Source organism: Myodes glareolus, chromosome 1 (assembly GCF_982192425.1).
Source record: "Myodes glareolus chromosome 1, mMyoGla1.1, whole genome shotgun sequence".
Taxonomy (NCBI): Eukaryota; Metazoa; Chordata; class Mammalia; order Rodentia; family Cricetidae; genus Myodes; species Myodes glareolus.
The window spans coordinates 127,830,484-127,849,363 of NC_142026.1; the positions used below are offsets into that span (position 1 = coordinate 127,830,484).

Sequence of the window (18,880 nt, forward strand, 5' to 3'; positions counted from 1 at the left end):
AATCCAGGGGATCCCCTTCTCCTCACCTTGGCTCAGGGCCTGATCTCCGTCAGGGTGGGCATTGTATTCTGAAATACCCAAAGTCTTGCATCTCTGACACTCCTTGCTTAGCCTCTATTTTGAGGAGCTGTTCCATGCTCCTGTTAGGATAGAGGACTCCTGAGTTGCTCTTTCCTGCTAGTGTACACTGCTGGTCTACTGAGGTTGGAGAGTGCTAGCCCTGAGAGTCCCTAAAATCATGTTTTCATAAGCGGGCTCTGTCCCTGAAACACAGGACAGGTGCTAGCTCCAGCTCTCTGTCAACAGCCCCTAAGATGGACCCCAAATCTTCATAGATGGGCCAGAGCCCTCTTAGCCAACTGCTCACAGGTAACACCAGTCCTGGGGATTTCTTGGAGATGTCAGCATCATCCATCATCATAACCTTAGCGTGTCCAGGGCTGCTGTGTTATCTTTATCTCCAGATTAACACTACCCGCTGTTCCATTCCCTTAGGGATAGAGAGCGAAGGTGACCATGCGGAGGTTCAGTCAGAGGCCTGTGATGCTAAGCCAGTCTATCAGGCTAGCGGACGTAGCCATCTCCAGGCATTCTGTGCAGAGGACAGTGGCTATGAAATAGACGCCCTGTTCAGAGCAGAGTACAAGGTTGAGGCATACGAAGCCCGACTATCTATATAAGGTTGGTCGAAAGCCTTGTCTCTGTTCACCACAAATCCTCAGATGTCAGTAGTGACTATTTCACCTTGGTTTGGGAAAACCCACAGCCTGCCAGACGAGCCTGTGACCGCCCTACTATGGCTCCACAGGCCCACCACTTAGGAAAAAGTCAAAGGGGAAACAGAAGATAGCAATTGCATAGGATCCTAGCCCAGTCGCTTCCCTGCTATGGCCCAACAAAAGAGGAAACCAAGGGTCCTGTGTACTGAGTGCCTTTAAGCCCACCTGCTGCCTCAGTGGACAATAACATTTCCTGTGGGGGGCTGGTAGAACTGCATGTTCCTCCTCAGAGACAAAATGAGGAGGGCTAGAAGGAACCCTAGACTTCCTCGTCTTGAAACCCAGCAATTAGTTGCTCAAACCACCCCTCTCATTGGACCCGCTCCCTTCCCTCACCACCTCCTAAATGCCCCTCCTCTCAACCCCTCTCAGGTTCAGGCCATGCTCTGTGCTCCCTTATGTGGCTGCTCTGGTCTAACCAGCCTCCCTGTGGTTGTATTCTGAGAACTGATGCTGGAGCGTTCTTCAGTCTCCTTGTACCCTCTGGATGTTGTCACCATTGCTAGGGAATTTGGAGCTCCTTCTATTGGATTCTTAGGCTTGTTAAGAAAAGAACTTAGAAATAGACTCGGAAAGAAGCTCCAGGACACTTTTCTTAGAGTTTGAGAGGAAAACAGGACAGGGCAGGCAAGCAATAAATCTCAACAGCTGCCAGGAGAGAGGAGACAGAGATGAGGAAGAAAGTCATCTGAGTTAGGCCAGCATGCTAAGCAATGGAAGTCAACAGACAACTGCAGGGCAGGAACCAGATGTGTGTGTCAGACAGAGGGCAGGGGGCTTCAGAGGACAAGTAGGAAATCCCAGAGTAGCTGGGAAGGCATGCTTAGACTTCTGGCAAGCATCCAAAAGAAAAAGAAATACAAGGAAGGGAAAGGGAAAGTTGCACTTTTTTAAGTTAGGACTGAGAAAGGGACCAGACTGATATTGATACTGGTGGCATATATATGTACGTATGTGTGTATGTGTGTGCACATGTGTATATATCACATATGTGTGTGTGTGTGCCACCATTATCAATATCAGGCCACAATGCAGAGGACATATGTATATTCTCATTAAAGGACTGATTATTCCTTCCGTCTTTTAGCATGGCTTTAGGTGAAATTGTCCTCTCTGAGGCCAGGAGACTAACAGACTCAGCTAAATTAACTCTTAAAGGAGACAAGAATATGTAATGTTTAATCTTTGGAGTAGATGAGAATGTCATGTCTCCTCCCAAAGCTGGAGGTATTCATTTCACCATTTTGACCAAGGTGCTGAAGAATGACAAAGTTAGTGTTTACTTTTCTAGTGTTACCAAGGAAATGGGAAATGGAGTCCAAAGCCAACCATAAATCATGCATCCATCCTCTGTGGTCTCCTAAGTTACTGATCCCTATAACACCACCATCTGCACAGCAGGGGAGAGCCTCCAGGATTTTCCCATCAGTTCAAGGCCTCACCTTCTTATAGCAATGGGCTCCACAAGTCTTGCTTTCTGGAGCCAAGTTCAACTCTGAACATCCTTCCCACTATGGCCACTTCCCCTCAGGGACCTAACTTTGGTTGACTTGAACCTCATTTCTAGCTACCTATATACTGTGGTCTCTTTCTTCTTTTCTCTATTTTCAAAACTCATCTTCAGGGACTTGGCTACTCTCCTCTCTCCTTTATGAAGCCTCCCTTCCTGTTATTGATGTTTTTAAGGTGATATTCTAGACCCTGGCAGCCCTAGCAAACTAGGCTCAGCTTCCTGCCCCCAGTATGTCAGTTAAAAAAAACAAGTTGCTATGAAATAATCTTTTCATACATTGTGAAGATGTGGTTTTGCCAAGATGCCTTCTGATTGGTTTAATAAAAGAGCTGACTGATCAATAGGTAGGCAGGAAGAAGTTAGGAAGGAGAGTCAAACTGGGAAATGGCTGGAAAAAGGGTCAGAGTCACCAGGTCACCAGCCAGATGCAGAGGAAGCAGGAGATGAATATGCTGACAAAAAGGTACTGACACACGGTAGAATGTAGATAAGAAATATGGTTAACTTAAGATGTAAGAGCTAGTTATTTTCAAGCCTAAGCTATCAGCCAAGCATTTATAATTAATAATAAATCTGTGTGATTATTTGGGAGCCGGCTGGTAGGACAGAGCTGACTGATAGGACAGAAAAACTCCACTGACAACAATTCAGAGTGAAAAGCTGAGAAACTAGGCCTATTCAATGTGGAGACATTGGGAAGGAAAACAGATAAAGGAGTCCGATGGCTCTAGTCCACCAGGGAGCATGGAGGGCAGCAGGCAAGTAGAACTAAGGAGTCTTGCTCAAGGTATGTCTCTGTCCATCACTGATCCAGCTTTGGGGTGATTACCTCCTGGGAGGCGAGTTCCTCCCCTGGCTGCACCCAGGCTTCAGGCTTTCTCTTCTCCGCAGTGTGGAAGTCCACCAAAATTTGGTTCTTTGGAATCCATTGTTTTTCAGTAGTCTGGTAGCACAAGTGTCTCTTTAAAAAGTCTCCTCTCCTGCCAAGGGTTATAATTCCTTGGCAGGAATTGACCACTTCTGCCTTTGCATGTGATTCCCTTCTCTACTGAATATGTGGGTCCTTCTCTACTGGACACTAATTGGTTATTTAGCCAGAACTGTACAGGACCTGTTTGTTGACACTTGTGTTTTCAGCTACTTAAAGAAAGGAATCTACATGATTCAGTGGGTAAACTTCTAGCTTGTAAAACAGAACTTGGCATCCACTCTTAATGCCCTCAGAAAAAGCAGGTGAAAGGTTTGGCTGAGTGGAGTTGAGTGTACTTTTATGCTGTAAATCGATATACAGATATAGGTCAGTCTAGTTTCAATGGCTGCCCAACGCATTCCACGTGGTGGCCAGTGATGGCTTCTGGGAAGTGGAGACTATGCTTTCTCCAAAATAAAGTTGCATCACCACCACCAAAAGAAAGGAAAGCTGTAAGAGCTCTATCAAATGAGTAGGGTGCAAAGTGTTCACAGCAGGAGCTGGACCAAAAAGTGCCGCAGAAATTCACTGTGTGGGGGTTGATGGATAAGCAAGAGGATTAGGAAAGAGGTTTCTAGCATCCTTTCCATGGTGGGACGGCCGCCAAGCTGAAGAGAGTGCAGGAGGATATGGGTCTGAGCCATTGGGAGGCCCCCGAGCTGTCTTTCGTGTAAATAACTATCTTTTCTTCGTTGTGGTTTATCTTTAGTAATTGCTAAGCAGGTTATAAAATTTTAAAACACAATCTCAAAGAAGAGACAGGTTAAGGAAGCCAGTGTCTTGAAGCACCTTGTAGACATTGTCCCAGTGATCTCTATAGAACTTTCTACAACAATTTTTTGTGTGTCTTTGCAGCATGGTTATCTAGACCAGGATAGACCAACTGTCATGTGTGTGTGTGTGTGTGTGTGTGTTTGTGTGTGTATGTTTGTATATGTGTGTGTATGTGTATGTGCTTTTGTGTGTGTGTATGTTTGTGTGAGTATATGATTCTCTGTGTGTATATTTGTGTGTGTATGTTTGTGTGTGTATGTTTGTGTGTGTATGTTTGTGTATGTGCTATTGTGTGTGTGTTTGTATATATTTGTGTGTGTATGTTTGTGTGAGTATATGATTTTGTGTGTGTATGTGTTTGTGTGTGTTTGTGTGTGTATGTTTGTGTGAGTGTGTCTATGTTTCTGTGTGTGTATGTTTGTGTGAGTGTGTCTATGTTTCTGTGTGTGTATGTTTGTGTGTGTATATGTGTATGTGTTTTATGTTTGTATGAGTATGTGTGCGTGTACGCTCTGTTATAGCTTTTGTCACTCATGGATGCTCCTGTAAAATATTAAACAGGGAAGAATAAGATAAGCCAATTGTGGGGCTGAAGGGGTGAGTCACTGTTTAAGAGCACTGGCCGCTCTGCCAGAGATCCGGGTTCCATTCCTGGCACCTGTGTGGCAGCCCACAACTTCCAGGTCCATGGAAGATCAGATGTACTCTTCCGACCTCCAAGGGCACCAGGCCTGCCTGTGGTGCATGGACATGCATGCAGGCAAAGCACTCATGCACATAAAATAAAAACAATAAAAATTTTAAAAATAATTTTAAAAGACATACCAGTTACAGAAACACAGTCAAACTCACATCAAAGTGTCAACATGCATCTTCAGGTTTACTTTATATTGTTGTGGGTTTGCCAACTGCTTCCTGTTCACTCCCACACCTTGACAGGCACCAGATTAGACTCGATTTCGATATTTTCAAATAAGAAGCCAGAGGAGAGCAGTCATGTACACACTACTCAATGAAGAGTATCTTAAGGACATAAACCGCTTAAAAACTGGATAGTTTAAAGCAGATTTTTAAATTTCAGAAGTGAAACTGAGTGGCAAAACATTCTCCTTTTGAGTCTCTGCTGTTCCTGCCCCCAATGCAGAGTGAAGAATTCATAGCTAAGAATTCTTTCCAGCACAGACCTCTTCTGTGGGTTGGTTACGAGCCGTACGAGAGAGCCATAGGTGCTGACATGAAGCCAGTGATGGGCTCTCTTGAGTTCACTGATGTCCTCGCTCTGTCATTTGAGCCCAGAGCGAGCTGTTATTAGGCTGAGCTTCCAGCCTCTCATTTTGGCTTCAGATGATTACAGCTGCCAGGGCAGCCCATGCTACAGTCGCTTCCAGGAACTGGTTCAGGGTTAATGTCCCTTGTTTAAGAGACTTAATTATGGTCAGAGTAGGGCCATCCCGTTTTGATCTGTTATCTAGAATGACCTACAAAAATCTGGACTCCTAATGGCCTCTTTTCTCAGCGATGTCAGAAAAGCAAGCAACTTTTAAAACATAGGCCCTCTGCCATGAACTCTCAGCGTTTGCAAATACTGTCCACCAGAGATTTGTTGAGGGGGAGCCACAGGCTTCGTCTCCAGCAGCAGATGCAATTCTTCCAGGGTTGTAACTGGGTTTTCCTTCCCAGCCTGCTGTAGCCAGTCCTGCGCATCAGCTTCCCATCACCCTCCCTGTTGTTTTGTCTCAGCTTCATGTGGCGGTATAGGCCAGGGTCTCTAATTTAATTTCCTTAATTTGACATTCCAAGTATTCCTTGAAAATGTCTAATGAGGATCTGGAAAGGTGACGCAGTGGTTAATATCACTTGCTGCTCTTCCAGGGGACCCAAGTTTTATTCCTAGCACCCAAGTTGGGCAGTTCACAACTGCCTGTAACTTCATCTCTAGGGGGAATCAGACACAATTGGGCTCTTTGGGCACCTACACTTTGTGTGGAGTACACACACACACACGCAAACATACTCATACACAAATTCAAATAATAAATCTCTTTAAATGGCTAATGCCTTACTAAGGTACTCTTTTAAAAAAAGTATGTATTGTAGTTGAATATTAGATCATTTTTATGTACCATGTATAATTTAACAAAAATATAAATCTATTTTGTTTGACATCTCTTTGGGGAGGAGTGTCGGCCATAGCCTGTGTGTGCAGGTCAGCGGACAACTCGTGGGAATTGGTTCTGTCCTTCCACCATGTGGGTTCTGGGGCGGGGAGGAGAGGTGGGGGGTACTCGGGTCATCATCAGATGGATGGCAAGTGTCTTTGCTTACTGAACCGTCCACCTAGCTCTCAGTGAGTGCTTTCTGATGAACAGCAGGCTGTCCATGTTGTTCAGCTGTACATTGGTTCAGTTCAGCCCTGTGTAGCCGCTCTTGGCTGGACATTAACTCCCCTACGCCTACAGAACTTCCTTATCACTGTCCCTCTGGTGAGTGATAATGAGCTTAGCTTGCGGGGGCGGGGCAGGGGGAATGCCAGCGAGCTACACTGAAACCCTGTGAGCCTGATTTCCTATGAGATGTTCCCTTCCAGGAAGGGGGGGAGAGAGGGAGAGCCGGGAAAAGAAAAGCAGTTACCAACAAAGCTTGCTTTAAAGATAATAAGAGTCACATGTGGTGATACTTTTAGGAGGAAAGGGACCAGAATGAAAGCATGTTTGGTGTGAACAGTGGCCTGTGCTCCTTTAGGAAGCTAGTGACAATTGAGCCTTTGCTTTCTCCAGAAGGGACAACAAGAGTGAGAATAAGTGTGGCTTAGGAAAGGACAAAGGAAATGAGAACCTGACTGAGGCGAAACCCTAGCTTCTCTTTCAGTGGGGTCTTCTGTGCACTGTCTGTGGTCTGCTGGAATCTGGGGTACAGAGGGGAGCTGTGCTCTCTGCTATTTTGCATATGTACCCTCCCCCAAGGCTGTACCATACTCCGCCTAGCCAATGCCTGCAGGTCACATCTTGTGCTTGGAAGGAAGTGGAGCTACAATGCACAGTCCTAGGGAGGACTTTATTTTTTTATTTTACGTTATTTCAGCTGTTCTCATTTTTTTTTAAATTCTGTTCTTGTTTCCTACTGAGTCCATTCTTCAGCAGTTGTGGGAGAGGGAACATTGAGTTATGAACTCCTGAGCACACAAGGAGCAGAAGGCAGTTTCCCGTCTCTTGGCAACCCAAGCAGCATCTGGGCCGTGTTGGCTTAACCCTCTGTGGGTCTGACTAATGCGGGATGTGTTTAAGAGCTGTTTAAGTGTTAGACATATAAAATTACCTCCATTCCCCCGCGGTTCAATAATCTAACTTAACACACTTAACAAAGGTGAGTGATATGCTTACTTTCTAAACTTCCCCAAGTTGCCGTGGATCTGGTCCTATGTGGAAGTATCTGATGTCTTTATGCCTTAACAATTTGTCTTAAACAACTCTATCACACTTGAACTTTTATTTCTGATTTTCCACTCTCTGAACTTCAAATGTATATGACCAGTACATGTGAAATCAAGAGATCATCAGCCTGGGGCATTGTTCTTTGAATTCTGTCTGCTTTGGTTTTGGAGACAGGGTCCTCATTGGCCTGGGATTGGATAATTGAACTAGGCTGGTTGGCCAATGAGCAAGCACCAGTAATGCAGCCATCTCTGTCTTTCCGGTATTGGGATTACAACAAGCATGTGTTGTCACCATTGTGGGTTTTTTCATGTGGGTGCCAGGGCTTGAACTCAGGTCCTCACGCTTGCGCAGCAAGCACATTCCAACTGAGCTATTCCCTGAGACCCCTAAATTTTTTAATCACATAAACCATTCAAGGGCATAGGAAATAGCCTGCCCAAACTTTGACATTATCCCTAACTGTGACCAGCATCCATAGAAGGAAGCTCTGAAAGAGTGGGAAGGTGGGGGATGCGTTAATGTAGGCCATACTCTCTCTCCTTGCTACAACTGCATGCTCTTTAATAGGCAAGTATTATGCTCACTAATGAGAGAACATCTGTCTGTACTCTGTGGTGGAGGTAATGAGTGCATTAGTATCATAATTATTCGAAACAGATGCCAGTGATTCATCTTGCATATTAAAAATGTCTTAGAAAAGATCAGGAGTCCTAAGGCATCCTTCTCATTGGCTTCACAGGATTACCTTGCGTGCATCCGGGACCAAACAAAACTTCCCCTGGGGACCGAAGATAGGGCTGCTCTTTTTGGAAACATTCAGGATATCTACCACTTCAATAGGTAAGTCAATACCCTAAAGGTTGTTCTCATGTCGGACACACCTAAGACATCTTTGCCCATAATCCTTGGTTCAGCTTCACAAATGTTGTCTCTCTCTGTCCTCCTGGCTCAGAGAAAAGACTTAGTTCCCTGGAAGAGCGCTGAGATCTTTTGTCCACAACAGAACACAAGTGGGGCATCCGAACATCACAATGGTTTGGTCTCCAGAATCGACCCTGATGCTGGGTTTTCAACATGCTTTCTTCTGCCTAGAGTGATCTGGGCCTAAGAGACAGACAGTAAACTCTTTAAGTTATGACAATAATTCCATTTCACCAATAATTAAGCATTTCAAATTATTACAATATTCTTGCATCTATTTGTTGGGTGTGTTTGTGTGTCTGTGTGTGTGTCACAGTAAGAGAAAAACTTGCAGGAATTGTTTTCTTGCCCCATGTAGGTTCCAGAGAAGGAACTCCTGTCCCCAGACTTTGACAGCAAGCACCTTTACCTGTTAAGCCATCTTGCAGCTCCCAGTTCAAATAACTTAATTCACATCTGTATTAAATAGCTTCTAGGTAGGGGGCACTAGGCTAGAGAGTTACATGGTTCCTAAGGCTGGAAGCTGCAGGGAGTAGAAACAGGTTTATGAGCTGTTGGAAGTTTGTAGCACAGCTTGGGAGACATGGAAAGCAGGCTACAAACACAGGCACCATTGTTTATCATTTATGAATCGCATCTTGGCTCACTTATGCACACATCATGGATGAGTCTTCAAGCTGAATTAAATCATTAACCCCTTCACTTAAGGGATTCTCAATGAGGCTTACCGGGACACACACACACACACACACACACACACACACACACACACACACACACACACACACACCCTTCATCTCTTCTACTTTTTCTCATTGGCATTCCACAATCTCTAACATGTATTATGATGGGCTTCTCACAAAACATTCCAAGGGCAAGAATGTGTTTGGTTAATGCCAATGGATCTCAAACTGCTGTCTGGCCCATGGGAGACGTTCACACTTTTATGAACAAATGGATTCACCTGCCAGGAGATGCCATCTCCTGTGGCTGTGGGAGCTGACATACCCAAAGGTCCAGTGTCATCATGACACTGTGTCATGATGTCATCATGATGACAGCTCAGTGTCATCATGAGAGCAAGCACCAAAGCATTCCCATTGGAGGTGTGCATTTGACACAGTGATCTGCCATCATAAAACTTTACATCACTCTTGTTCTGTGGCTCCAACATACTACAAGCTAAGCCCTATCCCTCTTTGCTGATTCAGGCCAATAAAGATGGGTTCCCCAGAGTCAGGGTCCACATTCCACTTGTCTTTTTAGAGCCCTGATATTTGGCACCAACCTGGCTTACAGGAGGCAACAAATTTTTCCAGTTCTGACAAGCTAGCTCATAGGAAGCCCCAAGGCTACATCAGGGTTCCACTTGCTTGCTCTTGTAGACACTGAGAATCATTTTGTATCTTCTGAGTCAACGCTTCTTCTCCTGGGCCACCAACTGAAGCATCTAGGAGGCTCTCCTTAAGAGCCATGAGGGTACAGTTGGTAGATGGGGTACAGCTGGTAGATGGCTTACTGAGCATGCCTGAAGCCTTAGGTTTCAGTCTCAGTAGCAAATAAAACGATGGGGTGCTGGGTTCACCTTGTAAAGGCAGGAGGATCAGAAATGGAAGGTCATCCTCAGCCACATAGTAAGTTCAAGGTCAGCCAGGAATCCGCGACACCGTGTCTCAAAATAAAAGAACAAGTAATGTCTGGCCTAAATGGAATCATGCCCCTCCTTTAAAGGCTCAGAAATTTCTAAAAGAGAGACAGAGAGACTGTGAGAGCTAGAGTGGGTGGGGTGACTACAAAGAAATAGCGTTTTCCAGACCCAGCGGGGCTGAGGTGCATATGAACTCACAGACCGTAAAGGCATGCACTGGACGTGCACAAGATCGAGCCAGACAAAATCCCAGCATGGAAGGGAAGTGGGCATGATGTCCCGCCCCTCACCAAGAAGCTGTTGGAAACTGACAGTTGCTGGGAGAGGGGAAATCGGTTTTCTTCAATGGAGTGGCACTGGGTATATCAACCACATTCCTGGGTGTGCCCAGTGCTCAGGAGTAGTCAACCAACACAAACTGGACCCCTCAGGACTTCTTCTTCTTGTTGTTACAAAAGAGAAAGAAGTGAAGTTGGGTGGGTGGGGAGGTGACGGGAAATCAGGGAAGAGTTGGGGGAGGGAAAAATCTGTATGAAATTCTCAAAAAAAATAAATTAAAAACATTATTTTTAAAGCAATATTGGGGCTCTACTTTCAGAAATTGACTCATCAATCTGGGATGGGGCCACAGCCTCAGAATTTTCAAAAAAGGCCTTCAGGTATTTATAATGTGGAGCCGCAGCAGAGAAACACTATCTCGGTAAATCAGCCCGGCAATGAGACAACAAGAAACACATCAAAAACTGAAGAAGCCACACACTCACTAGTGATGTGATGGTTTTAAAGCAGGCCACTATTTAGCAATACCATGAGTCCTGGGATAGTATCACTTTCCAGAGCCCGCTAATGATATTGTGAACCAGAAAGACGCTGGATACTGAGAGGTCCCTGCCCTAGCTCTTTTGTGGTTTGGCAATAAATTGATGGTGACCAGTACTTGAGGAATGTTTCCTTTTGCCAGAGGCCAGACAGCCTCTAGAGCCGTATATGTCATCAGCAAGTGCCCTCCTGCATAGCAGGACCCTGGGCTTCAAGCCCTGTATGAAGGTCAGGAAGCCATGACTAACCTCAGGAGGGATTTTCACTCCTTGAAATTTAAATGTGTCTGTCTTCTAGTCTAAAGGAAGAACAAGGTGAGTTAGCGAGACGGGACTCAGCGCGAGGCCCATTATGCAAAAGCTAAATATCTCGGAAGACCTCTCTACTCCTGAACCCATCCTCCATTCATTTCTTGGATGTCCGCTGACGCTGAAAGCCATTCCTGTCTGAAATACGCCTGGGTCAGACAGAAGAACTACCCTGCTGAAGATGTACATACAGGGCGTGGTGTGGTCACGTCATGGCAGCCTATCGCGTTCACGCCAGTGGCTGTGAAGATCACACTTGGCATTCACGGTTCAGGCAGTATCTTAATCCTCTTAGCCGTTCTGCGAGGTGGAGAGAATGCAATAAGACACACACATTTCATACACGAGGAAGCAGCCTCTGGGACGGCCAAGTCCTCTGCTCCCAGGCAGAGCCTAAGACTGGGCCACTTTGGATTTTGCTTTTGTTAAATTCTGATGTCTTCCTCTGTTTTGAAAAGTTATCTCTTATTTAACTTTGCTGTTGAATTATCTGGGTTCTGGGAGTTGGTTAGTTGTTTGTTTGCTTGCTTATTTATTTGTTTGAGACAGGGTCTCATTATGTAGGCCAGGCTGTCCTCAACTCAGTCTTCGTATGGTCATATGTTAGCCTCTAGAGTGTTGGGTTTACAGCAGTTCACACCCATGCTCAGCTGCATACAATAGCATTGTTGCCTTTGCTTTGTCCCCATTTGTTTGGATTTCTGTTTTCTTATATCTAGAATCTAAATTTGTAATTTAAATGGCCCTGTGGTTGCTACTTCTGGTTAAAATGAGAACACCAATGTGACTTTTATGTCACCGCTCATGCATCTTTAATGATATTCCAATTGATTTCTAAGATGCAGTTGTCTGGCGAATCATGACGGAGCTTTAGATAATAGACTCTAAAGTTCTGCTGTTAGTAATTCCAGATTTTTCAGCATGGTGTTATAATATTGTATCCAACTAGGTAAGACTTAAGTCTCCAAAGTTAAAGGGGGAGGGTATATTAGCCTGACAACTTTAGCTGATTGGGTTTCATTTTCTAAGACACACAGATGAAGCAAATCTAAATCTCAAAATCCAAAAAAATGGGAACTTTTGGAGCACTGGTCCAAGTTGAAAATTCCACATCTGACCTCATGTAATGTATCACAGCCATAACACAGACCCACTGAAAACTACGAAATTACCTCCAAGCTGGATGTACCATCTGCATATGAAAATAACAGAATTCGGGTCTACACTTGGGTCCCGTCTCTAAGATAAGGAAAGCACTATGTCTATGCAGATATTCCAAACCCCAAAAGTACTTCTGATCCCAAACGTGTGGGTTAGGAAACCCTTGACCTGTATTTCCAACACACAGAAAATATAGAATGATATAATAGTCTATATATTCTATATCATTCTGTATTGTATCTCTAAAGCTTTCTTGCACCATATTTACTTTTTAAATTCCTCACATTTTAAAGGCATTACAAATCTCACTGAAAACCTCTTCTATGCCCTTCTCCAATGTCAGTCTGCCCTGTGCAAAGTGATAGAACACACTTATGTGCTGGCACACCAGTTCTCTGGCGTGGCAATGGGAGAGAAATCTGGAATTGATTGAGACTGTCAAGCAGAGACTAAGATTGTTATAAGGCATAAATCCACCCATTCTGGTATCATCCTCTCATGTATTAAAAACTGGAGAAACAAATGTCTTAGATGTCAAGAGTCTATGTCAGCACCGAAGAAGGAATGGGAAAGATGCAGGGTCAGTTAAGATAAACCAGCTTTCCCTGAATCCATGTTTCATGGTAACTTACTATCCAATACGGTGCTCCATTTCCAAGCTGGCTTTGTTTGTTTTCCTGTTTTGTTGTATTGCAGTGATAGGTCATGTTTCTAGGGACGGAACCCAGGGCCTCGCACATCTTACACATATATGTGTTCTACCACCCAGCCACACAGCATGTCTCTTTGACCAATTATTTATTTGCTTATTGGTTCATTTTTGAGACAAGATTTCATGTAATCCAGGCAGGCCTAGAATTTGCAATATGGCCAAGGATAATCTTGAACTCCTGATTCTTCTGCCTCTACCTCCCACATCCTGGAATTGCAGACATACGCCTGGTCCCATCTACCTTCTAAAATGTTACATAACAATATTTAACAACTTTTCTCCCACATGGAAGCATGTAGCTTTAAAATTTAACTCCTAGAGACCTTAGCGTGCTGACATTATGTTCACTAAAATTTTCTATGAATTCTCAACAAGAAATGTTTTTGATTCTTATGTTTGTTCACCATATCCAAGGAACTTTCCAAGTTTCCCCATGATGTCTAACAATGACTTGTAGATGCTTCTAGAATTCTATGTAGTCATTCTGAAAATAAGGAGAATTATTTTGTTTCCTTTCTCAGTTGCTCTTCCCTGGTGACCTCTTTTCTATCCCACTGCTTGGAATCGCCTTTCTCCCACAATGTCACCATCCTTACCTTCATTTTGACGTCATCAGAAGCATCTCCCTACTTATGAATTAAGTGTAACAAAACATAGAGAAAAACATCTCCATTTTTGCTAGAGTTTATTAGAAATATTGTGAATATTGAACGTTACTGAATGTGGAGTTTAATTAAACTTAGCATATTATTTTACTCCTAAGCATATTGAGTGACCTGCATTGATAGACATTCTGATTTAAATCATATACATACATCATTACTACAATGAACTCCACCTGCTCAGAATGTTTTCCTTCTACTTCTGTATACTGATAAATTTTTTATTCCTTTTTGTAAATAATAACATGATTTTTTTCTTTCATTGTCTTCCTTTCTGTTTTGATGTATCATGAGATATAAATTTTTAAATCTCTTGTCACAAAATGCAACTGAGGCTTCATTTTGGTCTACTTCCTAGTGGTCACATCTCTTACTGTATAAACCCTGCTCCCACCTCACTGCCTGTTCCCACCCTCTACTGTACCCCACCAGCCCTGAAATTCAAGTCTCTGGTTTGGTGTCTGGAATAAATCCCCAAATGATCAGAAACTGGGTTAGTTAAAAGAAACCACTTGAGCCCGAAAATCCCAAAGCTTTTAAAACTTGTATTGCCAACCAAGGGGGGAAATGCCAGTGCTCTTGGACTAGAGACACTGTCTCAACTGAAACTTGAATCTCTCTTTAAGGATGAAGCGTGAGGAAATGCAGACAGTTCCTCCAAATTAAATTTTTATGTCTAAATTGTTGCTTGGCAGATTAAAATTATCAAAGCTCAAAGTAAAAATTTCCATTTTGCTTTGGATATTTGTCTCCACTCACTCTGCCTATGTGACGCCTTTGCTGTGTGCAGAATGCTGGACTAGGCCTGACGACTGAGGCCCGGATGGCAGCGTTGTCCAGCGGGGCAGTCAGTCATCTACTCGAGGAGTGAACAGGATGCTTTGAAGGAACTGAGGACCATGTGATTAACGTTGTTCCAGGGTCTAGTAAAATTGTCATAAAATAAGCTAAATCTGTCTTAAGTCAAAACAAATTATCTTTGGACTATACTTTTTTAATGTAATACAGTGATTCATTGGAACATATAACAAGGCAGAGAGAGGTGGGACATTTTCTTTTTAGTACATTTTCAACCTACCGCTGTGACTCCCCGCTTTATACATAGTAGGAATCTTTTTGTGGACAGTCTTCTTTCTGGCGACTGGAGTTCAAAGCAAATGGTTTTTGTAGTGAGTTCCAGGACAGCCAGGGCTACAAAGAGAAACCCTATCTCAAAAACAAAACAAAACAAGAAAGCAAAAACAAAAACCAAATAAACAGCAAGTCTAATGTATCAGTGAGCCTAATGTGACATTTTCCATTCCTATGCACTTGAGTCTCTTTGGAAGCTGCTCATTAAAATGGCTTAGTTAGGTGGGAGGAAAAGGAAGTGTTGCCTGGAGTCTGTGCCAGCCAAAAGAGGAGAAGCCTGTTCCCAATCCTCATTCAACATAAAGCATTCTGACCTTGTAGTCATGCGACAGTTCCTGCCATGGGGCTCACCGCAGTGGGCAGAGAAAGCACCACATATATTAAGATCTTGAAAGAGAACAAAGCTGTTGCTATTTGTCCACCAGGGTGAGTTCAGAGGCCTGAGCTTGGGAAGGAAATGATATCATTTTCTTGTTCGTGATCCCATTCAAACGAGAGGACAGATTTAGAATGATTACTCAGAGAAAGGAGGACAGACTGAGATCCTGAAAGCAAGATGGCTGCAATCGACTTTTAACTCTGAGAGCAATCTCTGACTGTCCTCTGAGACATGCAAGTCTCATCGCCCACTGCTACACTATGGCCGTTTCTATGGTCATTGGCCCATTAGACTGCAATTCTGAACGGCCAGTCCTGTTGCTGGTGCTTGGTTACTACACTGAGACCCCCACTGTACCCCACAGTCTTTCTGAATCCCCACACTCTCCATTGCTCACCAACCTCTGCTGCAATGGCTTCCTTCCTACATCTCACACACAAGAACCTACCGCACTCATTCTGTCTTGAATTCGAGGCCTCATTTCTCAAATGATTTCTTTCAAATCTCTTCATGCCTTCAAATATCAATCACCCCCTCAGAGAATAAACTTTATGATCACCCAACCCTCCACCAACTCCCCCGCCTCAGTTTCCCTGTTTTATTGATTTCAAACATAGTGCTCTTTTTATTGACTCAACCTTATATGGTACCACGTGGTATTGTCTGTTTTATTAACATTGGTCACCTATGATCAGAACATAGGTACATGAATCATAACCAGGGCCTTTGTCGTCTTTACCTGTCATGTCTGGCAGGGAAGTCTCAGTCATTTTTGATTGTTTTTGTTTGGATAGTAACCCCAAAGAAAAAACATGGGAGAAGGAACCCCTATCATTCTTATTTACATCATATTTATGTTATTCAATAAAAAGGCTCTAAAAGAAAGGTTGCCGGAAGACACCAAGAGAATCTCCAAGGTGGGTCTTTGGAAACTCCAGGGTCCACAATCTCATACTTAGCCTCCTTAAGTTTGCTGAGGAAATGCCCCCTTCAGTAGCCATACTTCTGTTGGACTGCAAAGACAAGGTTCAGGAACCTTCCTTCTGTGCACAGCTTTGCATTAATTATGATCTGTGTAATCTAAGATAAGCAGCTTTCTCTTTATGAGCTGTGATTTCCTCACTCTAAAACTGGGTTGAGACTGTCGGACTCTGTATTCCCAGCTCTGTGCTTCTCAAGCAGTGAAGGCTGGGCGTTCATTTATAGGTGAGGCGGGGTGAACCCCAAGACACTTCCTCTGCCCAGCAAGTCCACTTTGAGATAAAATTAATGCCTGGAGAGAATGCTAGGAGTGTAGAATTTAGAGTGTGGGAAATTACACATAGCCAAGGAATATTTCAAGCAAACTCAGAAATACAGTGTTCTATTCCAGAATCCTCTGAAAATGTTTATCTCCCCAGAGAGAAGATTGATATTGATAAGCCCAGACACGAACCCCCTAAACAGACCCATCTTCCCTTCAGTAAATGAGAACCCCAATGCCAAAGGCCGTGTCTTCCACTCTCTTTGTCACCTCCCTTTTCTCCCCTTCTCCCAGTGTTCAGGTCACAGTGGTCAGGTTTCAACTGTCTCTCTTAATTACATCCGCCTTGCTATAAATAATAACAATAAAAATATCTTAGTGATACTTGCCAAAATAAAAATAACCTTACAAAGGAGATGTTCTTAATAACCATATTGTGGGGGGGATGTTTGAAATTAGGACATTGCAATGGATTTGAAAGTGATAGGGTGGCCCATTTGGTGTGGTTTCTGATGCCAGCGGACTCATCAAAATCCATCACTTACTGAGTTTCAGTGGACTATCAGAGTAAGTCACCCATGTCTGAAGAAACCATTAAAATACTCCTCGTCTCCCAATAACATGTCTATGTGACTGCTTTGCTTTCAGTAGATCTCACCCCAAATAATAAATTGCAGCAGGTTGGATTCAGAAGCGGATAAGAGAATCCAGCTTGAGTTAGATATGAGAAATGCACAAAAGTATAAAATGTGTTCCTCACCCTTTTATAAAAATTGTCACAAATGAATATTTATATTAATATAATTGTCTTATGTATCAGTTGATTAGTATTCAGTTTTAATTTCTAGTAGATTTATATGTGTGTGTGTATGTATGTATGTATACCATCCATTTTAAGACTATTTCAAAGTGTAAATAGGTCCCATTACTTACAGTGTTTGAGTGTTGCTACTTGAAAGTGAAGGTCACTATGTGCTTGCTCCCTCTGTGCACAGAGATTATAATCAGCATTATGGTTTCTCACTTGGAAGTGTCTTCGAGTCACTACTGCTGTGATAAAAACCACTTAAGAAGGTGGTCTTGTTTACATGTTTGCTTGCTTGTTAACTGAAATATCCTGACTCACTGTTTTCTGAGGAAAGCCAAGGCAGAAATTCAAACCAGTTAGAAACCTGGAGGCAGGAACTGATGCAGAGGCCATGGAGGGTGTTGCTTACTGGCTTGTTTATCGTGACTTGCTCAGCCTGCTTTCTTGTAACACTCAGGACTATCAGCCCAGTGGTGGCACCACCCACAATGGACTGGGCCTTCCCCTACCAATCAGTAATTAAGAAAATATCCAACAAGCTTGCCTACAGCCCATTCTTACGGAGTGATTTTCTCAATTAAGGTTCCCTTCCCTTAGATGGCCTTAGCTTGTATCAAGTTAACATAAAACAAATAAAGATTCCCAGGTGTTTTTAGGATAACTTGCAAGAGTTATCCTAAAAATGGATGACAGAAGCCAAAATCACCAAGCAGAGGAACAAGAGCTTGACAGAAGACAAAGAACAACCAAAAAGATCATTGCCATTATCACCACCATTATCACCATCACCACCATCACCGTTATCATCATCATCACTATCATCATTATCACTGCTCTCACCATCATCATCACCACCATTATCATCATCATCATCATCATCACTTTCGTCACCATCATCATCACCACCATCACCATCATCATCACCATCATCTCCATCATCACCATCATCATCACCACCATTATCATCATCATCATCATCATTACTTTCGTCACCATCATCACCACCATCACCATCACCATCATCATCACCATCATCTCCATCATCACCATTATCATCATCACCACTATCATCAGCATCACTGCTATCATCATCATCATCACCACCATCACCATCATCATCATCACTTTCGTCACCATCATCATCACCATCATCACCATCATCATCATCATCACTTTCGTCACCATCATCATCACCATAATCACCATCATCATCACCACCATCACCATCATCATCACCACCATCACCATCATCATCACCATAATCACCATCATCACCACCATTATCATCATCACCACCATTATCATCATCACCACCATCACCATCACCATCATCTCTGTCACACCATCATCTTCACCATATCCCCATACTACATAATAGAATATTTTGCACCTGTAAAATAAGAACAGATACATGAAGAAACATCCAGGTAGCGTGTTCAGACAGAAACCAACCCTAAATCCTCTAAACGTAAGAGTCTGGTGGTAGAAATTAGAAAATTATCAAGTAGATGGGAAATGAAGTTAAGATCTCCTAGAAATAGACAATCAGCAACATGATAAGGGAAAGATGAGAAAAATTAGAAGATCAAACCATAAGATCCAAAAGTGTGAGGAAAGA

The 18,880-nt window shown here is 43.3% G+C and overlaps 1 protein-coding gene across 11 annotated transcripts in view; it reads left to right on the forward strand.

Moving 5' to 3' along the window:
- Plekhg1 (pleckstrin homology and RhoGEF domain containing G1) overlaps positions 1 to 18,880 on the forward strand; it is a 213,637-nt gene that overhangs the window by 152,594 nt on the left and 42,163 nt on the right. For all 11 annotated transcript variants that reach the window (XM_048419745.3, XM_048419742.3, XM_085688177.2 and 8 more), the window contains one exon: positions 8,210 to 8,310. In XM_048419745.3, coding sequence (XP_048275702.3) covers positions 8,210 to 8,310 — 101 coding nt within the window. The remainder of the gene's footprint in view (positions 1 to 8,209; positions 8,311 to 18,880) is intronic.